The sequence below is a fragment of the Lolium perenne genome, chromosome 2 (assembly GCF_019359855.2).
Source record: "Lolium perenne isolate Kyuss_39 chromosome 2, Kyuss_2.0, whole genome shotgun sequence".
Taxonomy (NCBI): Eukaryota; Viridiplantae; Streptophyta; class Magnoliopsida; order Poales; family Poaceae; genus Lolium; species Lolium perenne.
This window is the reverse complement of record NC_067245.2, coordinates 4693383-4720248: the sequence shown is the minus strand read 5'-3', so window position 1 is coordinate 4720248 and position 26866 is coordinate 4693383. Positions and strand designations below refer to the sequence as shown.

General features: G+C 48.9%; 1 protein-coding gene and 1 long non-coding RNA gene across 2 annotated transcripts; both read right to left on the bottom strand.

Annotated features, from left to right (window-relative positions):
• Nucleotides 1-6061: 6061 nt before the first annotated feature.
• Nucleotides 6062-6586, bottom strand: LOC127329647 (uncharacterized). The gene is made up of 3 exons (XR_007868984.2): nucleotides 6503-6586; nucleotides 6305-6416; nucleotides 6062-6234 (listed from the first exon to the last, which is right to left on the bottom strand). It is a non-coding gene; the product is annotated as an uncharacterized lncRNA (long non-coding RNA).
• A 3034-nt stretch (nucleotides 6587-9620) lies between these two features.
• LOC127330970 (glyoxylate/hydroxypyruvate reductase HPR3) lies at nucleotides 9621-12481 on the bottom strand. Its single transcript, XM_051357055.2, has 2 exons — nucleotides 11443-12481; nucleotides 9621-10251 (listed from the first exon to the last, which is right to left on the bottom strand). Exons 1-2 carry the CDS (start codon nucleotides 11869-11871, stop codon nucleotides 9730-9732), a joined length of 951 nt encoding a protein of 316 aa, XP_051213015.1. The 5' UTR covers nucleotides 11872-12481; the 3' UTR covers nucleotides 9621-9729.
• Nucleotides 12482-26866: the final 14385 nt, after the last annotated feature.

The window sequence follows — 26866 nt, the reverse complement described above, 5'->3', positions numbered from 1 at the left end:
CGCGTCGCGTCGCGTCGCGTCGCGTGACTCGAGTTCGATACACACTCAAGGAAGCCTAAATTTTTGCTTGGTGCACCAACTGTGTTGGGTACGTGTCGGCCTGCATGTGCATGCTCGCCGCGTGTCCCTGGCTTCCTACGCGTGTCAACGCGGTCGGGTCGGCTTCCTCCCAGGCTATACAAGGAGACAGATCAGATCTAGAGAAACACACAGTTCTCAGAACTCTCTAGTCCATCTCTCTCGCGAAGTTCCTTTTGCTGCGCTACTCTCTAGTCTTCCCCATCCCGGCGTTTGCGTGCACAGCCGTCCGGGAGAGCAGGCCTCCGAAACTCCGTCCGTTGAGATCCTGCACCGGGAGACGGGCGATAAGGTTTTTGGGGAGCGTCTCGGCGCGACTGCTCGCTGCTGTTCGTCTTCTTCCTCGACGATCCGGCTGCTTCATCGACAGATCCGACTACACCATGGGCGACATCAACAATACCCATGGTGGTGGTGGTGTCTTCTTGGTGCGACCTTCCCGGTCGCGATGTACGTGCTTTTCCTCTCATACCTTGCACTGCTACTTGTTCCATGTTCAGATCTGATGCATGTGCTTAGTCTGATAAGTATGGTTAAGTATGCTTGTGCATCTGTAATGTTGCTTTCGGTAATTAAACTCACACGGAAATTGCCTAATAATCTAACAATCCAAAAACCTTATATGCTTAGGCAATTTTCACCGTCTGGTTTTGCTGCTGCGCTTAAACCGAGCCCGTTTACGGGTTCTCATTTCAAGAGATGGCAGAGTAAGACCCTCTTGTGGCTCACTTCTATGGGCGTGCATCGAGTTGCGGAAGGTACTCCCAGAGGTCCGCTTACTCCTGAAGAGGATAAAGCGTTCGGGGATGCCACCGTAATCTTTGTGGGTGCCGTCCTAAGTGTGCTTGGAGACAAGTTGGTTGATGCTTATCTGCACATACGAAATGGGAAGGAACTGTGGGATGCACTAGACGCTAAGTTTGGTGCTGCCGATGCCGGAGGTGAACTGTATGCTATGGAGCAGTTCAATGACTACAGAATGGTTGAGAACCGATCTGTAGTAGAACAGGCTCATGAGATACAGATCATGGCAAAGGAACTCGAGCTCCTCAAGTGTGTGCTACCGGACAAGTTTGTCGCGGGATGCATTGTCGCTAAGCTTCCCCCTTCATGGAGGAACTTTGCCACTTCCCTGAAACATCAGAGGCATGAGTTTTCTGTTGAGAATATCATGGGCTCTCTGGATGTTGAGGAGAAGGCGAGGGCAAAAGACAAACACACTGGAGGAACCGAGGGACGTTCTGCTGCCAATATGGTGCAGAAAAATGCCCACAAGTCCAAGGGAAAGAACAAGGGAGTCTCCCAGACTACCAACTTCAAGAAGAAGGGGAAAACGGAGAAGAAAGATCCTTCTTTGGGTGTGTGGCGAGGCGGCCATTGGGCCAATCGTTGTCCACAACGCAAAGGAAAGAAATGTCAGCTGGACAGAACTCAAATTCTGTCAGCATGGTCATTGGCAACACAGAGGAAGGAACTACAGGGTATGGTAATATGTTACCTACTGTTCTTTCGGTGTTTCAGCCCACGGAATGGTGGGTTGATACAGGTGCTAATGTTCATGTGTGTGCTGACATCTCCATGTTTACCTCTTATCAGGCACGAGGTTCCTCAGTAATGATGGGGAATGGATTACATGCTACTGTTCGTGGTGTTGGCACGGTAGATCTGAAGTTTACTTCGGGAAAGATCGTGCAACTGAGGAACGTGCTGCATGTCCCTTCTATCAAGAAGAATCTCGTTAGTGGCTCCCGTCTTATGAAAGATGGGTTTAAGTTGGTGTTTGAGTCCAATAAAGTTGTACTGTCTAAGTATGGAACTTTTGTTGGAAAGGGATATGAGTGTGAGGGAATGTTGCGTTTCTCTCTACAAGACTTCTGTGATAATGTTGTGAACCATGTAAGCACTAATGTTAATGAAACTAATGTTTGGCATTCACGACTTTGTCATGTTAATTTCGGTTGTATGACGCGGCTTGCTGATATGAGTTTAATTCCGAAATTCACCTTTGTCAAAGGCTCTAAGTGCCATGCTTGTGTGCAAGCAAAGCAGCCTCGCAAGCCTCACAAGCCTGCGAAGGAAAGAAACTTGGCACCACTAGAGCTCATACATTCAGATCTATGTGAGATGAATGGTGAGTTGAAAAAAGGTGGAAAGAAATTTTTCATGACTTTGATTGATGATTCCACTAGGTATTGTTATGTGTATCTCCTGAAAACTAAAGATGAGGCTCTTGATTTCTTTAAAATCTATAAGGCTGAAGTTGAGAATCAACTTGAAAGAAAGATAAAAAGGGTTCGGTCTGATCGTGGTGGAGAGTACTTTTCTAATGAGTTCAATTTATTCTGTGCGGAACATGGTATAATCCATGAGAGGACGCCTCCCAATTCCCCACAATCCAATGGGATTGCGGAAAGGAAAAACCGTACTCTAACAGATTTGGTTAATGCCATGTTAGATGTTTCGGGTTTATCCAAGGAATGGTGGGGGGAGGCTATATTGACTTCGTGTCATGTCCTAAATCGTGTTCCAACCAAGAATAAAGAGATTACCCCTTATGAGGAATGGGAAAAGAAAAGACCAACACTCTCCTACCTACGAACTTGGGGCTGTTTGGCTAAAGTGAATTTGCCAATCACCAAAAAGCGAAAGCTTGGACCAAAAACCGTGGACTGTGTCTTTCTTGGCTATGCTGCCCATAGCATTGCTTATAGATTTCTTGTGGTGAAATCTGGAGTGGACGACATGAATGTTGGCACCATCTTTGAATCAAGAGATGCTACATTCTTTGAGGACATATTTCCTATGAGAGATATGCATGGCATGTCTAGTTGGGAATCTGATCCAATACATGAAACTCCTACGGAGTCTGATGAGGAATCTGATGATGAGAGTTCAGATTCTGATGAAGATAACAATGAAGCTCCCACAAGGAGTAAGAGACAAAGGACTGCAAAGTCTTTTGGTAATGATTTCATTGTGTATCTTGTGGATGATACTCCCACTACCGTTTCAGAAGCTCTTGCATCTCCTGATGCGTACTCATCGGAAGGAAGCGGTTCAAAGCGAGATGGATTCCATCTTGGCTAATGGAACTTGGGAGTTATCTGAGCGTCCTTATGGGTGCAAACCTGTAGGATGTAAATGGGTATTTAAGAAGAAGCTTCGAGCTGATGGTACTATTGAGAAGTACAAGGCTCGGCTTGTAGCCAAAGGCTATACCCAAAAGGAAGGCGAAGATTTCTTCGATACCTACTCACCTGTGGCGAGATTGACCACCATCCGAGTACTACTGTCATTGGCTGCCTCACACGGTCTTCTCGTTCATCAAATGGACGTTAAGACGGCTTTCCTAAATGGAGAGTTGGACGAGGAAATTTACATGGAACAGCCTGATGGTTTTGTACTACAAGGTCAAGAAAGAAAGGTGTGTAAATTAAAGAAATCTTTGTATGGTCTTAAACAAGCACCCAAACAATGGCATGAGAAGTTTGAAAGAACTTTGACATCTGTGGGCTTTGTTGTCAATGAAGCCGACAAATGTGTGTATTACCGCCATGGTGGGGGTGAGGGAGTTGTCCTATGCTTGTATGTGGATGACATACTAATTTTTGGGACAAGTCTCAAAGTGATTCAGGAGGTAAAAACCTTCTTATCTCAGTGTTTCGAGATGAAAGATCTTGGAGAAGCTGATGTTATATTGAACATCAAGCTATTGAGAGATGAGAATAATGGGATTACACTTGTGCAATCTCATTATGTTGAGAAGGTGTTGAGCAGATTTGGTTATGCTGATTGCAAATCTTCTCTCACACCTTATGATCCTAGTGTCTTGCTTCGAAAGAATGAAAAGGCAACTAAAGATCAATTGAGATACTCTCAAATCATTGGTTCACTCATGTATTTAGCTTGCGCTACGAGGCCTGATATCTCGTTTGCTGTATGCAAACTTAGCCGGTTTGTGGCCAACCCGGGAGATGATCATTGGCATGCTCTTGAGAGAGTGATGCGCTATCTAAAGGGAACCATGAGTTATGGAATTCATTATACCGGGTATCCAAGAGGACTTGAAGGGTATAGTGACTCCAATTGGATTTCTGATGCTAAAATGAAGGCCACAAGTGGATATGTTTTCACTCTTGGTGGTGGCGCTGTTTCCTGGAAGTCTTGCAAGCAGACCATCTTAACGAGGTCAACTATGGAAGCAGAACTCACAGCATTAGATACAGCTACTGTCGAAGCGGAATGGCTTCGTGAGCTCTTGATGGACTTGCCTATGGTTGAAAAACCAATACCGGCCATCCTCATGAATTGTGATAATCAAACTGTGATTGTCAAAGTGAAAAGTTCTAAGGATAATATGAAAAGTTCCAAACATATCAAGAGGAGATTGAAGTCTGTCAGAAAACTGAAGAACTCCGGAGTGATAGCATTGGATTATGTCCAAAGTGCTAAAAATCTGGCAGATCCTTTCACAAAAGGACTATCAAGAAATATGATAGACCTTGCATCGATGGAGATGGGTTTGAGACCCACTTGAGTTGCCGAGGGGGTAACCCAACCTATGTGATCGGAAATTCCGTGAACTAGGACCTGGGAAAACAAACCGGAGTAACTGAGTTGAGAGAAAATTTAATACTCCCACTCCGCTGCAGATGCAATTCTCTCATAGCTACTGTAAGGCAGGTTGACAATGTCTTAATGTGTTCTGAGCGGCTCTTAATGAGCGAAGACGCTGTCCTACAGGGCGATCTTTTGAAGAACACACCTATATGAGTGACACTACTGGTCATAGTGTGGGAGATTTGGGTGAATCTCTAGTAAGCTCATGAAAGGCCGAGGAGTATGACTTATAAGCTCCACCCGAGGGGAAGGCTATGGCAGCCTAGTACCGTGCCGGCATTGAGCGAAACTTGCTGCACAAAGACTGACAATTCAAGGCATAGTCCATTGTTCAGTTGTAGTCAAGCGTAGCACCTTGCCTAGGTGGAAGTTCAACTTAACAGTCTCCACCGAAGTGCAGGTATATTAAACAGTGAACGGAACTAATGTGTCATCTGATGTGCATGTGAGATCTGGTGGGGGATTGTTGAATATAGATGGGCTGCAGCCCAGTAAGGCAGCCCATGTAGTCTACAATTCCTGAAATCTCAAGGCCCATCACGTTGGCAGCTTGGGACAGCCTTGGGGGACAAAGTTTAGTCCCACATTGCTAGTTGGGAGAGAGTTGGAGTGGTATATAAGGGTTGCTGTTCTAGTCATTCCAAGTGAGTGAGAATAGAAAGAGCCCTCGCGCACTCCTCCTCCTCCGCCCGCCCGTCTCGGCTCGGCACGTCGCGTTTCGTGACTCGAGTTCGAGTTCGAGTTCGATACACACTCAAGGAAGCCTAAATTTTTGCTTGGTGCACCAACTGTGTTGGGTACGTGTCGGCCTGCATGTGCATGCTCGCCGCGTGTCCCTGGCTTCCTACGCGTGTCAACGCGGTCGGGTCGGCTTCCTCCCAGGCTATACAAGGAGACAGATCAGATCTAGAGAAACACACAGTTCTCAGAACTCTCTAGTCCATCTCTCTCGCGAAGTTCCTTTTGCTGCGCTACTCTCTAGTCTTCCCCATCCCGGCGTTTGCGTGCACAGCCGTCCGGGAGAGCAGGCCTCCGAAACTCCGTCCGTTGAGATCCTGCACCGGGAGACGGGCGATAAGGTTTTTGGGGAGCGTCTCGGCGCGACTGCTCGCTGCTGTTCATCTTCTTCCTCGACGATCCGGCTGCTTCATCGACAGATCCGACTACACCATGGGCGACATCAACAATACCCATGGTGGTGGTGGTGCTGCTGCTGGTGCGACCTTCCCGGTCGCGATGTACGTGCTTTTCCTCTCATACCTTGCACTGCTACTTGTTCCATGTTCAGATCTGATGCATGTGCTTAGTCTGATAAGTATGGTTAAGTATGCTTGTGCATCTGTAATGTTGCTTTCGGTAATTAAACTCACACGGAAATTGCCTAATAATCTAACAATTACTTCTTCAGCATTGCCACATATTCCCATCATTACATATTTACATAAGCAAATACTCGCTGCAGTTTTAACAGAACGGAGTTGCCAAGATGTAGGTGCTGGAAAAAAATAGGACAACCGAGGGGCAGCAATGTGATCTCTGAATAAAATATACTAGTAGTGAAGAAGCAATACATTTGTCTACAAAAGGAATCAGAATAGTCGAATACCTTGTCCTCACAGAAAACCGGGCGGTTGCCACCTCAAATAGAAGCAAGTATAACCCATGATTTAGCTGCAAGTCCAACAATTCCAGGGTAGCAAGATATGCCTATCAATTCCCTGATGTTGCGAGACCAACATGTACATTATGCTCCAATAGTTGACATAATATGCATATTGAACCAACTGAGATGTTTGGGTCGAACCTCAGTAATTAGCAGTTGCAAGCAAGCAAGGAGAATTTCCAGGAGCCTAGACGCTGGTATGAAACCCTCAGCTGAGAAAGTGTATGCAGAGGTCTTCAAACGAAATTGTTTGGATGTTTTTTAAGGGTTACAAAAGCAGCTGCCTCCACGCTTTTGGCATTAGTCCTCTTCTTTGCGTAAAGGAAAACACGAATCATATACTTTGCTTGCATTTGGAGGCAGACGTATCATCTTTTCCGATTGCCGATGAGAAGATCAAATTTGATTCGTAAAGAGAAACAGTTAATGTTGATGACCCACGTTTCTGATGCCACTCTCCGCACCTGTGTTTATGTCTGTACGATCTTGGGAAGAACGGATCGGAGGCCGTCCATTGCGATCGTTGGGTTCGTTCTTTTTTTACCTGGTCTGCGTTTCTACCGTCGCTGTTTCTACAATTGGACTGTTTTATTGTGGGTAAAAAAATATTTTAAATTCCTACTTTTTTTAATATCATAATGGATGATAAAAGGGTCTTTTGGGTCATGTCCACAAATTTTTATACGCTCCCTTCACAGCTCCTGAACTCGGACCCCCTCCTGGAATTAGCGATTCAGGCTTAGATTTTGTTTAATTAACAGTAACCCTAGGACTTACTATTTATCAGTGAAGGTGATACCACCTACGGATTATAGTTTTGTTGCGTTCGGGAACAACAACAAACAATTTGTAGAACCGTGTTGCTCGCATCTTTGAGAGATATAAGAAATTCTGAATTGTTGTATTTGAGTAGCTTGTGTTACTACAGGTTACCTCCCTTACACTTCGAGTCATTTGTCTGTCGGGGTTTTAAAAAGCTTCAGCAATTTCGAAGCAATGGAAATTCCGGTGCCTTATGCGCATCACACAGCGTTTCTTTTTCATTTTTTTATGTGGTTGAACACTGGAGCCTTAGTACGCTAATACTTGCTATCTGATTTGGTTTGCGTGTCCAGAGAGGCAGGTCAAAGGCAACAGCTTCATTGGATGGGGTCGGCGGTGTTGTGGAGGGCTGGTTCTTGTGATTTCTTTGTCCTTATACAAGAGAATGTTGCTCGATGCTCAGTCCTGTAGGATATGACCATAAAAAAAAAGTCATGTAGGATATTGGTTCAGTATAAACCAGTGATGGATCAAACCAATGGACATTCTGTTCTGAAGCGGAACAGAGGAAATATGGAGGGACGACCAAATCAAGAACTTACCAGGTAGTGAAAAGAACTAGGAACCAGTGGGTTGATAATCATTTGCTACATACTTTGTTCTTATTTTTGGTGTTTTTTTCCCTAACCTGTATTTCTTTTCCAGGTTTCCATGGGTATCTTTTTTTTTTGAACAGGAAAGGTCCTGAAGGACCTAGGGCTTCATTTCTTCAGCGGTGGAGTACATTTTACAGATAAGGCCAAAAGGAAACAGGAAAATTACAAGCTGGCCCTTACAAATTGCATAGAGGATCTTGAAATAAAACCAGAAAAAGCGATCAGGTCCAGCTCCTTCTTCACCGCATCGAAGCTCGCCGGAGTCAACCTCTACGCCGCCGGGGACGAGACCACTTGGGGCGCAGAGGTGGGAGCTAACTCCGACGAAACTGGAGAGCCTCCGAGCTGGCATGAACGCCTGACGGAGGTAGCTGCTGCCTTGAGGACGGCCTATCGTTGTCACACGAGGGTGGAGGGGCCGCCCTTCGGCCGTGAAATACGACGACAGAGGCACCGTAGTAGTCCTCCAATGGTGGGGCTGCCTTTTAGCCATGGGATACGGCGACAACTGCGCCGTGGAGAACCTCCGAGAAGAAGCCGATGAGCTTCCCTGCTGCAGATGCGACGACCAGCCGGAGACAGCAAGCAGCAACTCCTCCCTCTCGCCACCCCGACGAGGAAGAAGAAGAAGCTTGTCGCTGCACCTCTGGCCACCAAATCCGCCAGTAACAGCCTTATTTACGGAGATCTATGTCTCCCCCCATCGCCACATCACCGGCTCCGACCACCGGAGCTCGACGAGGTAGAGAAGGAGAACAAGCCAGTGCCAGATCCGGCCGACGAGATCTGCCACTTCCCTCCCAGCATCAACGTCATACACCATATAGGAACAAAAACTAAACCTAAAACTATACCTAACTACTCCGACGCCATCTCCCCTCCAACTCCGGCCGGCTACTCCGGCGGAGAGGAAGAGGGAGAGGCCCGGTGAGAAAGAAGAGAGGCTCAGGTACTGTAGCGAGACGAGAGTGAGGTGGGGTGGGGGGGGGGGGGGGGGGGAATGAGCGGCGGGGCCGGATCATCCCATGGGTATCCTTGTGGTGGTCCAGAGTTTTTGCCTTTCGGTTTGAATATAAGTAAATGACTTTCGAGCTAATGGTCCTTTTGTTCCATGGTATATATATTTCGCAATTAAATAGCTTCCTATCTTATCCTGAAACTCTATAAATATCATGTTCAAGGTAGTTAGAGACGAAGTGTCATGTTTGCCTCATGTAGGTCTGGCTACTTCACATTGCACTTTATTACAATTGTCACACATTGCTATAAATATATATTTCCATTGTATTTTATGATGTACACATAAACTTATTACAATTGTCACACATTGCTTTGAAGTTTTACTAGGGCATGCTTCTATCCTTCCCCTTTACTCGATGATGTCTCAACCGTAATATGATTGCCCATATTTGCAAGTTTTCAAGCAATGCAAGTTCCGGTTCAAGGAATGATGAGCTAGCTAAAAGGAAATGAAGCAGTGGCAAGATACAAACTAATGTCTAGTACGCGCAATTTCATGATTTATGCTTATATCCTTCACTACCTAATTCGTTTGAGGATCTAAGGTTCGATGATTTCGTGATGAAGGATTAGAGTAGCAGTATTCTACAAACTGCTGATTCGATGATGTAGTAAATTTTTGCTATGGATTAGGGTTTCATGGATCAAATTATTGGATATCACAGTAGGTGTATTTTTGGAACTTTAAATTGGATGATGTGCTATAATTTTGTTAGTGCTTATGGTTTCCTGGGTGAAATAACAGTTGTAGATCATATGGAAATGATGCTATTCATCAAGCAAACTAGTATGTTGATGGTGCTTATGGTAGTATGTACCTCTTTAAGATTCTAAAATTCGTATTAGTTGAGTAGAAACTAAATGGTTTGTATACATATGAGGCCGAAAAGACAATTTATTTAGGACTCAATGGTTTGAACAATTCAGAGTTCAGAGCTGCACAGGACTGACGAGCGGCCTCCCTGAGAAGAAGGCGTCGAGGTTGGCGGTGATGACCTCGAGCACGCCGCGCATGGACTCCGGGGTGATCACGGCCCGGTGGTCGGACAACACGACATTGTCCATGCCGAACAGCTCCGGCGGCACGGCCGGTTCGTTTGCGTACACGTCTAGCCCAGCGCCTCCAAGGGCGCCGTCCCGCAGGCAACTCACCAGCTCCGGCTCGTCTACCAGGCCACCCCGGCCGACGTTAATCAGCACGCCGTCCTTACCCAGTGCCTCCATCACCTCCCGGTTCGCCATGTGCTTCGTCTCGTCCGTCAGCGCACAGGAGAGCACCAAAACATCACTGCCGACAGCGAGGTCGAGCAGAGTCGGGACAAACGTGTACGGCGATGAAGGCTTGGGCGACCTCGAGTGGTAGGAGACGGCGCAGCCGAAGGCGGCTAGGCGACGCGCTACCCGGGAGCCAATGTTGCCCAGCCCCACGATCCCCACCCGCTTGCCGCTTACCTGTCATTAATTGCACAAGACTCTGATTAAAATTTACTCAAAGTTTTAAATAGCTCTTTGTGCTCTCAGGTGTAGGCGCACCTTATGTACTTCAAAAAATGTAGTAATTTTAAATAAAGTAAAAAAATTGAATCCTTTTGAGAATCAAAGATAATTCAGTATTGTACTCGTATAAAATTGTTTAGCCAAGAAATGATTCATATTGACTTCAGGCGAAAAAAAACAAATCTATAACAAATATAGTGTGAATAGTACTATAATATAGGACCTTCAAGTCTATTTTTTTCACCCAGGAAACAAGAGAAGTTATTTCATGGTGAATCTTTCCTATACGAGTACAATACATGATTATCTTTGATTCCCAAAAAGATTTAATTTTTTTTGATCTTTTTATGAATTACTAATTTTTTTTAAATATAGGGTGCGCTTGCTCCCAAGATTCACAAGCGTATTTTCGGCTATCTCTTTGCTATAGCATTGCTATAGCAGATTCAGAAGACTCCCGCTAAAGATGAGCACTTTTAGCGTTAAATAGAAACTCTCGCTAAGACCAAGTATTCTAACATTTAAATTTAAAAGTTGGACCTACTTATGCAATATGCATTTATGTACTATTTTTATTACTAAAATAAATCATCGTAATTGTTGAGTACAAGTTTGGTATCATTGAATTTCTTGTCATATGTAAAGATGATATGAATGTCTGATGCCTATTTTTGTTAGGAGTTTTCTTGTTTTGTACAACAAAAAAAACGCTAAATAATTTAGCTCCGTTGTAGCTTCCTTAGCGCCTAAAAAATAATTAGCTCGCTATTTAAAACTTTTGATTTTACTATGTAGCATCTTCCGTGTTGTTTGAGATTTAATTTGCAAAATCGCGATGCCAAGATGAAATTTCGGCTTTTCTGCATTTTATATAATAGGTTCATATGCACGTGCCGAAACACCACCTCCTACTTTTAGCTCCTATATGAAGCCAATGTTTTAAAGTTTTGACCAATTTTATTAAAAAAAGTTGCAAAGAAGACATCAAATCCGTGGAATATGAAACTACCTTTCTACACCCTTCTTGTGATACTGAAATGGCGCCATACATATTATCACGTTTTTTTTCATAAAGTTGGTCAAGTTTAAACTATTTAATTTAAGATAAATAAAAATGTAGAAGTACATGCTAGTACTCGTGCTAACCTTGGTGGTGAGAGGGTAATCCCCGTCGGCCGGCCACCGGCCGCCCCGGACATACGCGTCGGCGGCGGCCACCTGGCGAAGCACGGCGATGAGGAGCCCGACGGCGTAGTCGGCCGAGTCGACGGCGAACGCGGCACCAGCGTTGGTCACGCTGAGCCCACGGCGCCTGCATGCGGCAAGATCGACGTGGTCGACGCCCACGGAGATGCCCGCCACGAGCTCGAGCGCCGGGAGCCCGGCCAGGTGCTCGTCCGTGACAGGCTTCAACCCCACGAGCAGCACCCTCCCCTCGGCCGCGTCCGCCGCGTCCGCGTCAGCGGCCAGAGCGAACCGGAAGCGGCTGGCGAGCGCGGCGGCGAAGTCCGGGAAGAGTGGCTGCGCCAGGAGCACCAGGGGCCTCTCGTCGCTGGGCGGTGGCGGTGGCCTCATGTTCTTCACTGGGATTTGTGTGGCTTGAAACGTTTGGAGGCACAGAGACACAGTAATGCCACCAGTAGACACTGCTAGAAAACGACATGACGCTAGAAATTAATGTCAGCGATCCAATCATTTCAACTCGAAACCAGATCACGATCTGAAGAGCTCCGGCAGAAAATTTTACATACGAGCTAGTTTTTCTTTCCCAAACCCAGAGTAAAAATCACGACTTTTTCAGTTAAAAGCTCAAATTTTGTTGACGATCTCGGCACGATCAATCGAAGACGAGGATGGGTGTCAGCAGCGACGCGCCGGCGAAGAAGGCCTCGAGGTTGCCGACGACGAGACGGTCGAGGTCGGCCATGGCAGCCGGGCTGAACACGGCCTAGTGGTGCGTCAGCACCACAGTGTCCATGCCCAGCACCTGGCCCGGGACACCTCCAGCCCAGCGCCGGCGATCCTGCCCTCCGCCAGCGCCCTCAGGAGCTTCGCCTCATCGACGTTGGCCCGCCGCGGAGGAGGAGCTCGCCGCGCGGCGCCGGAGGAAGCGGTCGCCCGCGCAGACGCCGCGCGCCGAGCACGTCGATGAGGAGCAGAGCCGTACCTGAGAATACAGAGCCCTAAGCAAAACAAGAAATAGAGGCTCTCAACATGATCATTGGCAACTAAGCTGATTATATATATACTACTCACTTCATTTCAATAAACAATGCGTCCTTGTTTTTTGTATTTTATTTTTGACAAAATATGAATCTATATCTCTCTATTTAAAAAGGATGTTTCAATTTTATCTAGATATACATGCATTTTGATGAGTTTAGTTTGTAGATACATGCAAGTTTTGATAAAGTTGAAACATATTTTTCAGGATGAAGTATATAAAAAATATTTGATATAAAACTGGTATCATTAGAAAGTATTTTCCAACACGATTCTAACAATGTTGCTTATGTATTATATGATCGTGATATTGTTATCATATTTATTTGGTCAACGTTCACATTGAAATATGTGTGCATTTTATTTATTGGAATGAAGGTAATATATGGTAAAATAAATTAAAAGAAGTGCATCATGTGAAAAAGCAATCTAAGAATTCAAAAGTGCTAATTTTTAGTCAAAACATGCCATGTTTCAAAAATGAATCTTTAGTCAGTTTTTCATAAAACTCCTTGAGACAAAATCTTAATATTCATTAGAAGACTAACTGAATTAGCTGCACTCGCGATGGAAGAGAAAGAAAAGATACGGGTAAAGAGGCGCGGGTGGCTTAGGGGCCTTTGGAGTTAATGCGATTACAAATTTCCTAAGCACTAGTAGTGCCTTAGGCTGGCCATCGTGCTAAGTATCATGTAATAGTATCATGCATATGATACTTGTGTATGATACTATCACTATAGTGGGTGGTATCATGGAATACTATCATAGATATGCTATATTTACTATTTTTAGAATTTCAGTGTAAATTTGTGTGCAAGATTTGTTAGGCATTAATTTTTCTCGTAATATGCGCTATGATAGGGAATCCACCTATGTTACTCTAATCTCATCTCTCCTTCTTAATTAGCTGCCACATCAGTATTTTAGTAGGACCAATATACATGATACTAGCTAAGATACTAGCACTATGGCTAGCCTTAATGGAGTATAGTACTCCGTAGCATCTCTCATCGAATTGATTGAGATCCAATTAAATAAAATTGGTTATTAGAGTACTAGTTTAACATATTAATTTGGAGGCCCTGTAAATCGGGAGGCCCTGTGTGGTTGAACAGGCTGCACATGCCAGCGGTACGGCCCTGATGAGGAGGCATATATACGGCGTAGTCGGCGACTTCGGTGGAGTATATCCCCGCGGCGTTGGCGATGGTGACGCCGCGGCGCGCACACTCGGGGAGGTCGGTCGACGTGGTTGAGGCCCGCGCGCGCTTACGAACACAATGTTGGTGCCCAAGAGTCAATAATAAAAGTGTTTATTGTTATATCTTAGTGTTCATGATAAATGGTTACATCCCATGCTATAATTGTATTAACCGGAAACATTAATACTTGTGTGTTTTGTAAACATAAAGGAGTCCCTAGTAAGCCTCTTGTTAAACTAGCTTGTTGATTAATAGATGATCATGGTTTCCTGATTATGAACATTGGATGTTATTAATAACAAGGTCATATCATTCGGTGAATGATGTGATGGACATACACCCATAGTAAGCGTAGCATATGATCAAGTCATTTAGTTCTTTATGCTTCAAGCTTTAATATGCATAGTAACTTAATCCTTTGACCATGAGATCTTGTTAATCACCTACACCGGATGGATGCTTTGATGACACCAAAAACTACTGCGTAAATGGGTTGTTATAAAGGTGGCATTAAGTGTTCGGAAAGTATAGGGTTGAGGCACTTGTATCAATAGTGGGACTTGTCCATCATAATGACAGATAGATATACTCTGGGCCCTCTCGGTGGAATGATATCTAATTAGCTTGCAAGCATGTGACTGGTTCACAAGGGATATCATATCACGGTATGAGTAAAGAGTACTTATCAGTAACGAGGTTGAACTAGGTATGGAGATACCGACGATCAAACTTCGGATAAGTAAAATATAGCGAGACAAAGGGAATTGTTATTTTATGTGAATGGTTCTTTCGATCACGAAGTCATCGTTAAATATGTGGGAGCTATTATGGATCTCCAGGTCCCGCTATTAGTTATTGATCGGAGAGGAGTCTCGATCATGTCCGCATAGTTCTCGAACCGTAGGGTGACACACTTAAGGTTTGATATCGTTTTAAGTAGATATGGAATATGGAATGGAGTTAAAATGTTGTTCGGAGTCTCGGATAGGATCCAGGACATCACGAGGAGTTCCGGAATGGTCCAGAGAATAAGATTCATATATAGGAAGTCACTTTCCAAGTTTAGAAATGATCTGGTGCATTTATGGAAGGCGCTAGAATGTTCTAGAACCTTCCGGAAGAAATCACCATGGAAGGTGGAGTCCCGGATGGACTCCACAAACCCTAGGCCGACCAAAAGGGAAGGTGGAGTCCATGGTGGACTCCACTACCATGGCCGGCCATAGGGGAAGGAAAGGGAGGAGTCCCACTTCCCCTAGGTTTTACCCATATGGAAGGTTTTGAGTTGGACTCTTATTCGGATTTTGGGCAAACCCTTGGGGGTTCCACCTATATAAAGAGAGGGAGAGGGAGAGGGCTGGATACACCTTGGCCGCACCACCAAAGGGCTCCCAGGCCGGCGCCCAAGCAACCCCCCTCTCCCAAACCCTAGCTACTCCCTCCTCCTTCTTCTCCCGCAGCGCTTATGGCGAATCCCTGCCGGAGATCTCCACCACCACCGTCACCACACCGTCGTGCTGGCGGGATTCCGAAGAGGATCTAGTACATCCGCTGCCCGCTGAAACTGGGAGAAGGACGTCTTCATCAACACCGTACGTGTGACCGAGTGCGGAGGTTGTTGTGGGTATACTTCATGGGTGTACAAATCGACAGTGCCTAGATCCGGCAAGCCCGGGTGGCCCATAGTTGGTGATGAGGCATGTGGCCCATCGGGCGGCCCAGTTGCTGTTGATCCTGAAGGATGAAGTCCAGCCCAGGAGGGGGAAGTCGGATCCGACCGACCTTTGGAGTTACCCGGATCCATGGAGGCCCATAAGGAACCCGGATCCAGTACGGCGCATAAGGGAAGGCGGATCCTTGACGTACACAGCAAGACATTGTACCGTAGTTAGGCAACCTGTAATCCGGCTGGGACTCTCCATGTAAACCCTAGATCCGCGCGCCTTTATAAGCCGGATCCTGGGAGCCCTAGAGGCAGAACAACAACTCGTTGTAACAACGCGAAAGCGCCCAGATAATACCAGACAAGCAGCAGTAGGCCCTGTCATCGTACAGGTGTTCCGAAGCTGGGTAAATCGCGTACCACCTTCCCGAGTGCTCTCCGCCCTATGGCCCCTACTTCTTCTCCCCCTCGTGAGGATCCCTCCACCGAGGTATCGTCGATTAGGCAACGACAGTTGGCGTCCACCGTGGGGCCTGCGGCGTCTGGAGGCCGGAACCGGGAGGGTTCCGCCATGGGAAGCTACGACGACACCATCGCTGTGGGGCGCGTTCTTTACGCCGGAAACCTTCCGATCGTCCCTCCGGATGAGTGCTGGATTCCGGCCAAGACAAACCCCGTCAAGCTCTCCATCGTCCCAGTCGGCGGCATACACATCTTCATCTGCGAAACCGTCGATTCCGACGGAAACGCTCTGGTAAGTAACGCTGACGCGACCGCCGCTGAGCAGGACGCAGACGCGAAGATCCGATCTGAGACGCAGGAACTTCCCCAGGAAGATTCCGTCTTAGATCTGGAAAAATCAAACCCCACCCAATCCGCCCCCTGAGCAGGAAACAAAGGTGGAAGACCAATGCAGATCCGCCTGGGTTTCTCAGGTGTTAGAGAAGCAAAGGTGGCACTTCGTACACTTCTTGGCCCATACCGCCGGAACCACCCCTCAAGAAGCCGGAGCTGGTCCCGAGCAGGTCGAGGCACCGGAAATCAGCGCCGCTCTGGATCAGCAGGAGGCTGTCGGAGAAAGCGACGCTCCGGGCGAAGAGTCAATTCTGGGTAATCTGAGCCCAATTTCCGGGGATGCCCCCTCCATGAACACTGAAGAGTTCGATCGCAAGGTGTCGGAACTCGGGTATGGTGAACAGTCTGAAGTTGAATCCGCCCAGCCTAAACAGGTTCTTGCAACTTTGGCGGCGCTGGATCAGCGACATTCTGATGATAATACCTTTTCCGACCCTCAGCCATCCCATGCTGGATTTCCGCTCTCGCGGGTACGTCCGCACAGGGAAGTGCTATCTCCAGAAGAGCTGGTTGAGCAAGTAGGCATGGAGGCAATCACACACTCGGACATTCTCAACAAACCCATAACCCCTGACGATGCCGCAGATCCGGAGGCTCTAGAAGCTAAAAGACGGGAGATGCTGGCAACTGCCCAGAAATTCGCCAGAACCGCAGCGGCAATGCTGGACGAGAGGAAAGAAGCCACGCACTTCGTGGAAAATTTTCGCCAGCGAGAGCTTGAGGTTGACGAACAACTGGTAAAAGTCAAGGAGCTCCAACAACACTGGAAAAACAAGGTCACCGAGCTTCAGCACGAGGCCGACAAAATCAGGCGGGAAGCTATACCTCCCCGCAAGATTACCTTCGCGACCCCCACTGAGCAACAGCCACTCGCAACTCCAAAGGATAACATGAAGAAGGCTGCGGAGATCTTAAAGAAGAAGGACGAGGAAATTGATATCGACTACGTCCGAACGCTGGTTGCCTCAGCAATGAAGCAGCAGAGCAAAGCAGACACTTCGCGCAGGTTGGAATCCAACCCGGAGCATTGCATCTCCACTGCGCAGAAGGACGCCTACGACAATCGCCATCGCGATGATGAATCGCGCACCGGATCCTCGGAGCGCAGGAGGAGAACCAGAGAGCACCCAAATCCAATCCCCATACCATCAAAGACACCTCCGTCAGATCCAAATAAGGGAAAGGATGCGATGTACTCTGGTAAAAACAAGTACCGGAACCCGTCACCTCCACCTAGGGGATACCCGCGTCCTCCGCTCCCCCGCCGTCGTAGTCCAGCCGGAAACACCAGACCCCATGGGCCAGGTGGAATCAATATCCGCGACAACGTGGTACCTGAGAGGAATAGGAGCAGGGAGCGCACGCCGGAACCTCGCCGCAGCCGGAACGACGATCGCGAGCCCGAGCCAAGGAGGAGCCGGAACGACGACCGCGAGCCGGAACCCCGCCGAAGCCGGAACGACGGCGGCAGCCAGCACCACGGTGAAGGCAGCCACCGAAGCCGGAGTCAGCACCGCGAAGGGCACGGAGAATCAGAAGGCGGAAGCAAAAGGTCAAACCGACCCCTTCGCAGGTCTCCCTCGCCACCACCCAGCGGTGGAGGCGGAGGTGGAGGCGGAGGCGGTGGTCGGAAATCTCGCTCTCGCTCAAAGTCTCCCCGCAACGGCCCGCGTGACGCACGTGAACGTCTCAACGAATACAGATCTGACTACATCGGCCCAAAATGCTTTGGCAGGATGATTCAAGAGGAACCAAAGCCAAGGATGAACCTCAAGCTACCCTGAAACCTGAAGCACTATGTTGGCACCGAAAGGCATGATATCTGGATCGAGGATTACTACAATGCTGTGACCTTCGCCGGAGGAACCCCTAATATCGCCTGCCGCATGCTCCAGTTGTACCTTGTAGGTCCAGCCCGGATCTGGCTCAGCGACCTCGAGAAGAACTCCATCTTTTGTTGGTTCGACCTGAAGAACGCCTTTAAAAAGCACTTCAGGGGCACCTACAAAAGGCCTGCCACGACAAGCGACTTACAGGCATGTATCCAGAAGAAGGGAGAAACATCAAGGAACTTCCTCACCCGATGGCTGGCATGCAGGAACGAGTGTGAGAACGTCGATCACACCACGGCTATGCACGCCTTTATAGGAGGATTGCAGCGAGGAGGATTGCTGTGGCACAAGCTCACATGCTTGGCCAACGCAAATAAACTGACTTTGGATGACATGATCTCCATTACCAGTGATCATACCGCCGCCGATGACGACGCAGGCGGAGATCTAGCAGCCACAGCAATTCCCCTGCACCAACAGAAAAAGAACCGTGACAACGGTAACAGCAGCGGCAGGAAGCGGAAAAATCCCCCTGATGACCAGAAGAGTGGCGGATCCGAGATGGTCGCCATGGCGTTCCAACGCGGAGGTCAAGGAGGTGGAAGAGGACGCGGCCGCGGAGGCGGAGCCGGCAGGGGCCAGCAACGCGACGAAGTCACTGCTGCCGGAACCCGCGCCTCCCAAACCTATGAAGAGTACAGAGACATGCCCTGCCTGGCCCACTTGGATCCGGCTACAGGGAAGTCCACTCACACTAATCGCAACTGCAAGTGGGTCAACGATCTGAAATCTGACCCGGAAGCAGGTTACAAGCGAGCCCGGAAGCACCGCCCACGCGGCAAAGGAGGCAAGGGCAAGAACAAGGACAAGGAGGAAGACAGTTTCGAGGCAATGGACGAGGATGATGCTTCGCCGGATCCCAAGGAAGGAGCCGCAGCTAAACCTAACCCCTTTGTCAAAAAGAGTGCGGGCGCGTACCACACCTTCCTCGGAACCCCAACTGTCAGGCACAGCAAATCAGCTCTCCGGATCCTGAATGCCACAGTTCCGTGTGCCATGATATGTCAGGTGGTCGGAAACTCCGTGTACGTTCGATAGGAAGGACCATCCTACTGTCGTTCCGAAGGAGTGCTATGCATTGGTTGTAAGTCCCCGCATAGACGGCTATGACTTCTCCAAGTGCCTCATGGATGGCGGTGCCAGCTTGAACATCATGTACCTGGAGACTCTGGAGCGGATGAACCTTACCAAGGAACAGCTTAAACACAGCACCACTGAATTCCATGGTGTGGTTCCGGGTAAAAAGGCGAATTCCTTAGGCAGCATCAGACTTCCCGTGGCCTTCGGCGATGTTGAGAATTTCCGCGAAGAGATGATCACGTTTGAGGTCGTGCCCTTCAAGAGCTCCTACCACGTCATCTTCGGCAGGCCCACCTACCACAAGTTCCACGCCAGAGCGTGCTACATCTACAATAAGCTCAAGATTCCGGGTCCCAATGGTATGATTACCATATCCGGAGACTACAAGAAAGCTCACGAGTGCGAGTTGGGCGAAGCCGCCTTCGCAGAATCTGTGATTTCCGGAGAAGAGCTGGAAGGCTACAGAGCCACGGTGGATCCGACTGAGATGCAAACCACCAAGAGGCAAATCTCCGAACAGAAAAACTCGTTCAAGGCCGCGATAGAGACCAAAAACATCGACCTCAAGAAGGGAGATGCATCTAAGCAGGTCTCGGTCGGAGCCAACATGGACCCCAAATAGGAAGACGCGCTCGTCGAGTTCCTCCGCGCTAACATGGATATCTTCGCATGGCAACCTTCTGACATGTCCGGAGTACCTAGGGAACTCGCCGAGCACTACCTCAGCATAAATCCGGGGGCTAAACCGGTGAAGCAAGCTATGCGACGCTTTGGAGATAAGAAGCGCCGCGCCATAGGAATGGAACTAGCAAAGTTACTAGAGGCAGGTTTTGTAATAGAAGTTGTCCATACTGATTGGGTCGCAAACCCCGTCCTTGTACCCAAAAAGAATTCTGAAATACTAAGAATGTGCATCGATTACTCTGGCTTGAACAAACATTGCCCGAAGGATCCGTTTCCCCTGCCGCGCATTGACCAAGTCATTGATTCGACGGCGGGGGCGGAACTTCTGTGTTTTCTTGACGCATATTCCGGGTACCATCAAATCCGGATGAAGGAGTCCGACCAAAAGGCGAGCTCGTTCATCACCCCATTTGGCACTTACTGCTATGTTACTATGTCTTTTGGCTTGAAAAACGCAGGTGCCACCTACCAACGTACGATGCAGCGGTGCCTGAAGGACCAAATTGGCCGGAATGTGCACGCCTACGCCGACGACATCGCGGTCATGACCAGGAAAGGATCCGACTTGATCAGAGATCTCACAGAAACCTTTGAGAATCTCCGTCGGTACAAGATGATGTTGAATCCGCTGAAGTGCGTCTTTGGCGTTCCAGCTGGAAAACTCCTTGGCTTCATTGTCTCAAATAGGGCCATTGAGGTGAACCCGGAGAAAATCAAGGCAATCTTGTGCATCAAAAGGCCAACTTGTCTCAAAGACGTGCAGCGGCTAACTGGTTGTGTTGCAGCAATCGGCAGGTTTGTCAGCCGTCTTGGCGAGAAGGCGTTACCCCTGTACAAGCTATTGAAGAAGACAGACAAATTTGTCTGGGACGAGGCAGCAGATGCAGCACTTCAAGGGTTGAAGGAGATACTCACCTCCCCACTTATCCTAGCAGCTCCAGGAGAGTCAGAGCCTATGCTCCTTTACTTGGCAGCTACCAACAGAGTCGTCAGCCTCGTCATCGTAGTGGAGCGACAGGAAGAAGGACACGAGTATGGAGTCCAAAGGCCAGTCTACTACATTAGCGAAGTGCTTACGGAATCCAAACAGAGATACCCTCACTTTCAAAAGTTAGCCTATGGAGTATTCCTAGGTAGCAGGAAGCTGAGGCACTACTTCCAGGAGCACCCAGTAACTGTCGTGAGCAAAGCTCCGCTGGCAACAATTCTCAATAACGCTGACGCAACAGGACACACCGCAAAATGGGGCATCAAACTATCAGCCTTTGACATCAACTACAAAGCCAGGACTGCGATCAAGTCCCAGGTCTTGGCGGATTTTGTCGCAGATTGGACAGAAGCTCCGGACATAAGCCTGGAGCCGGAACCAGAGACATGGGTTATGCACTTCGACGGATCCAAGCAGCATCAAGGCTCAGGAGCCGGAGTCACCCTGAAGTCCCCTACCGGAGAAGAACTGCAGTATGTTCTGCAGATCCACTTCCAAGCTACAAACAACATGGCGGAGTACGAGGCTCTACTACACGGACTACGCATCGCTAAGGAGATAGGGATCAAGCACATCATTTGCTGCGGAGATTCCGACTTGGTGGCATAGCAGGTAGCCGGAACCTGGAACGCCAGAAACTCCATCATGGCGGTTTACAGAGACGAAGTTGACGAGATTGCCAAATGCTTCCTCGGATACGAAGTCAAGTACGTCAGAAGAGACGACAACGCAGCGGCAGATATGCTATCTAAGCTCGGATCCAGCAGGAAACAAATTCTGCCTGGCATTTTCCTGGAGCACATACGGATACCCTCGGTGAAGGGCGCTAACCCGGAAAACCCAGAGGTGGCAGTCTCTCCGGCTAGAGAGGTGATGGTTATCACTCCGGCTTGGACACAGCCTTTCCTGGACTACCTCATCGATCAAAAGTTGCCAGAGGACGAGGTCCTCGCACGACAGATCATCAGACGAGCAAGATCCTACACAATTGTCGATGGACAGCTCTACAAACGAAGCGCAACAGGGGTATTTCTTAAATGCGTCTCAAATCAAGACGGCATTGAGATCCTCAGAGAGATCCACGCAGGGGACTGCGGGCATCATGCCGCCCCTAGGTCACTCGTTGCAAAATCCTTTCGGCTAGGATTCTACTGGCTCACAGCTAAAGAAGATGCTGACAAGCTAGTTAAGACCTGCCGAGGTTGTCAGTACTACGCTACTCAACCAAACGCTCCAGCCCAAGAGCTGAAGACCATCCCTATCACCTGGCCATTTGCGGTCTGGGGGCTCGATATGGTTGGTAAACTGAAGAAATCATCTCCTGGCGGTTTTGAGTACCTCCTGGTCGCTGTTGACAAGTTCAGTAAGTGGATCGAGGCAAAGCCAGTGAGAAAAGCCGACGGTGATACGGCACTAAAATTCGTCTGCAGCCTCGTGATGAGATTCGGCATCCCGCACAACATAATCACAGATAACGGCACTAACTTCGCACATGGAGAACTGAAGGATTATTGTGAGGACGTAGGGATACGGCTAGACCTTGCCTCTGTGGCTCATCCACAGTCCAATGGACAGGTTGAAAGGGCCAATGGCCTCATATTATCAGGAATTAAACCACGCCTTGAAGAACCACTGCGGCGCGCAGCTGGAGCTTGGGCTGATGAGTTAGATTCTGTCCTGTGGAGTTTACGAACTACCCCTAACAGGTCAACTGGATTTACTCCTTTCTTCCTGGTATACGGATCCGAGGCCGTACTCCCCTCCGACATCATCCACGACTCACCGCGAGTTTCCGCCTACAATGAAGAAACTGCTGACGAGGCCAGACAGCTATCTGTGGACTTGATCGAAGAAGCTCGGAATTTAGCTGACCAACGCTCCACCATATACCAGCAGAAGCTCCGACGCTACCACAGCCGTCGAGTCCGGAATCGCTCGTTTATGGCCGGAGACCTGGTCCTCCGCCTTCGATAGGTGAAAGACCATAAGCTATAGTCTCCATGGGAAGGACCTTTTGTCGTTAGCAAAGTGCTTGACAATGGATCATACTACCTCGTCGATTTCCGGGAGTTAAAAGAAAGACCTGCAAATTGGCACCGGAAACGCAAGCGAGAGGATCCGGGTGACATATACGACGAAACAGATCAACCCTGGAACATCTCACAGCTACGTCCTTTCCACACTTAGCATAAGTTTCCGAGTATCATACTCTGTAATAGTTATACATGATCAAATGAAATAAAGCTTCTGGTTCACTCTTTGAGTCTTTTACCTCCTTTACTTGTTCATTTTTAGATCGTGTATGTTTTCCGACTAAAACCGCAGAGCTGGATATTTCCGCCTAGGCGTGTATGAAAGTTGTGATTTTCAAAAAATCGTCCTTTAGGACGTAAGCTTAAGTTTTCTGACGGAAAATGCTTTCTGTTGCGAACTCATGGATTCCTAGTAACGATTTCCGGCACCTGAACTGGGGGCTTATTTCCGTGGTTATTGACGGATTTCCATTGGGCTTCATCGCCGCTGGCGAGCGTTTCCGGCTCGTGGAAGGTCAAGTGGGCAAGCCGGAAAACAACGAAGTCAGCACTTGCTTTCCGACAAACGAAACATGCAAATAATATTAAAGGATAGCAGGATAAGTTGTTTCCGCCCATGCATCATTGTTTCGTCCCTAGCTACTTAAGAATTTAAGTTATCTTACAAACCCACTCCGGGGCCAAAATGATACATCATTGTTTCATTGTTTTAACAGATCCCTATTTGGATGACGGATCCTTGTCAGATGCCACATAGGCGGAGTCATCGTCGGAGCCCTCGTCGGAGACATCGTCGGATCCAACATCAGAGTTCTCCTCGGAGCCTTCACCAACCACACCAGTGCTCGAGCCGGATCCCTCCCCATAGTACTCCTCCTCGGAGCCTTCTTCTTCAATTTCCGCCTCCACGAAGCCCTTGGGAAGATCGTACTTGTGGTACCAGAACGAGTGGTTAACTTGTGCAACGAAGAGTCGATCGAATCCCTTGGTTTCCGCGAGGATCGCCCTCATATTGGCACCCTTGGGAGTGTCGTGTGCGATATCCGCGAACTTCATGGCGGGGAAGTGCGCTTTGCAGGAGGCCAAGACGAGGGAGGCGACTCCGCGAGCAGAAGACTCTTGCCAGTCCTTGATAAGCTCCGGCACCTGCTTCTGGAGCTTGGTCATGGTGTCGATCACGGTGGTTTTGGCTCTCTTCAGAGACAAAGATTTGGCAATTTCGCGACATGCTCCGACAAGGCTGTCTATCGAACTCCGCGCTTCATCATATGCCTCCGTTCTCTTGAGGGATGACTCCTTGGTCCACTCAAAGCCAAGGCTCGCTGTGAAAATTGGAGGTCAGTTCCTCCGCGGACAAAACAACATATGATAAAGTCGGAACTACAACATAAAGGATGCTTACGGAAGATCATCTTGTCAATAGCCTCCGCTTCCGCCTCTTGAACTTTATTTTTGGCCACCAAGGAGGTTACCCTCTGTTGGCTCTTCTTAAGCTTGTCAGCGAGTTCCGCCAAGTCGCGGGCGTGCTTTTCCGAGAGCTCTTTCCTCGCCAGAGTTTCCTTCTCGGAGGATTCGTCAATAAAGGCTTTGAGGGATTCGTTCTCCGCCTCGAGTACTTGGACTTTGGCGGACAGGCTGTCGTAGGTGGAGTGCTTGGAAGTTTCTTCTGCAGGCGGAAAAGACATGCATGTTATGCATCATAAAAGGTTATCGCAAGATACACATCCAACCCGGAGTTCTTACCGTTCAGGCGGGTCTCCAAGTGCTTTATAGTCTTCTGGCTATTTTCAGCATTCTGGCGCAGCCCCTCTATCTCCGTCATCTATTCCAGCACATGGACGCGCAGATCTTCGTGCAGCATCCGCGTGTTCTGGAAGGCAGGCAGGTGTTAGCCGAAAATTCAAAATTATGGGGGCTGGCGAGGAGTTCAAAGTCTTGGATCGAGAAAATTTTTAAATTTCCGCCCAAGGTACATATTAAAGAAAGCATCGGCTAACACATGTTACACGGAAAAAATGTCTAACCCAATGCTTGGGGGCTAGTGTTACCTGGCGTATTTCCTTGTGCTTAGCAAAGAAGATCTTGAGGTCGCTCTCGAGGTCGGAGAGCTCCTTCATCTCCGTGTTCGCAGGCCCCCATACCTTCTCCATCATGGCGGAGACTTCCGCGTGGCGTTGAGAGAGGGGGAGCTTTTGCAGAGATGGAGAAGGAGGAGGGTGCGCTTGGAACATGCCGGAGGCATGGATGAGTTGCACCTTTTTCTCGTATTGCTCGGCTGTAGGTTCGGCTGAGGTGGCAGCGGGTTGCTCAGGCGGAGTCGCGGACGAGGAGGCGCCCTTCCCGAAATCACCATGGTCGGTTGGGCCCTCGGCAAGGTCATCAACGTTGATGACATCATTGGGATCCGTCGTGGTGGCAGAGGAGGCTTTGGGCGGAACCTCGACTTCCGGTGTGATGGGGACGGAAGCCGGAGACAGTTTGGTTCTCTTCTTTGGAGATGGCTTGGGGGGGGCTGGCTTCCGGAACCTCTGTTGCGAAAAAGGAAAAAGTATAGCGTTTAAATATGTACTGATCCATGATGACACAAGGATTCGGAAATCAGGCATTTACCCGGAAGGCTTGAAAAAATGACGCATGTTGGGTTGAGCTTTGTTGCTGGTATCGATAAGCTTGAGGCGCTTCTTCTCCGCCTCCGCCTTGCGGGTAGCCGCAGTGCTGGCCACTTCGCGGGCACGTTTGGCTACGGGGCTGGAGGGAGCTACCTTCTTCCTCTTGGCGGGACGCGGAGCTTCAGGGGCTTCCACCTCAGACGCGACCTCCGGGTCGGTGTTGCCTGCGAGGGACCCGAACGAGGTTTCCGAGTTCGCCTTCCTTGAGGGCTTCGAGCTAAGACACAGAGCCAACACTTAGTCAAAATTTTGAGTACAAAGGAAACAATGGATAAGTCAGGATAATATACCGCGGTTCCGGAACCGTCGATGTTGATGTCTTTGTTACACACGTGAACATGAAGTTGACGCGGAATCTTGATGAGGAGCCGGATCCTCTTGTCGATGGTGTTGGCGGAGAGATTGTCCTTCGTGGCGCGCATTGGGTCATCGCGCCCCGTGTAATGGAACATCAAGCGGTCCCTGTGTTGAAGCGGCTGGATCCGCTTGGTGAACCAAGACAAGGTGAGATCCTTCCCCGTCAGTCCCTCCTCCGTGAGCTTGCAGATCCGCCTAACATCGCGGGTCAGCTGAGGTGACTCGGAGAGGTGGGGGCATTGCGTCCATGCTGGAGTCTCGCTGGCGGGGCAGTTCTTGAATGGCGGCAGCTTCCTTTCGCCCGCCGAGTCGGAGATGTCCTTCAAATAGAAGAAACCCCCTGACCAGTACCGCGCGGATTCGTGGCGGTCGGTAGGTGGGTAGACGCGGCCAGGGCGGAGCATGAAGGTGATGGACCCGCATGTCGCCAGCTCAGAGGTCTGGCGGATCTTCTCCTTCTTGACAGAGAAATAGTATTGGAAAAGAGAGAGTTCGGGAGGTACCCGGAGATGGCCTTCGCAGAGGGTGACGTGGTTGCTGATTGCTAACACGCTGTTCGGAGAGTTGTTGTGGGGCTGGAGCCCATATACCTTCAGGATTTCCGAGAAGAAGTCCGAAGGCGGAAACGAGAAGCCTCGCTCCACTAGCGCTTTAGTCAGCACCATCTCGTTATCTTGGGGGGCTGGAGCCAAAGAGTTCGGAACTGGCCGCCAGCTTCCGGGTTGTAAGAAACCTTTCGCCTCCAAGTTTTTCAGTTCCATCTCCGTGGTGGTGCAGGGCCACCATTTCCCTTTGGCCTCTGAGTCGCGCTGACGAGCTTTGGATTTCTTGGCGGCGTTTTCTTCTGCCTTCTGTTCTGCCTGCTCCGCCCCGGAGGTTTTCTCCGGGATAGCTGAAGTGCCTTCGGCGTCCTTGCCGGAATCC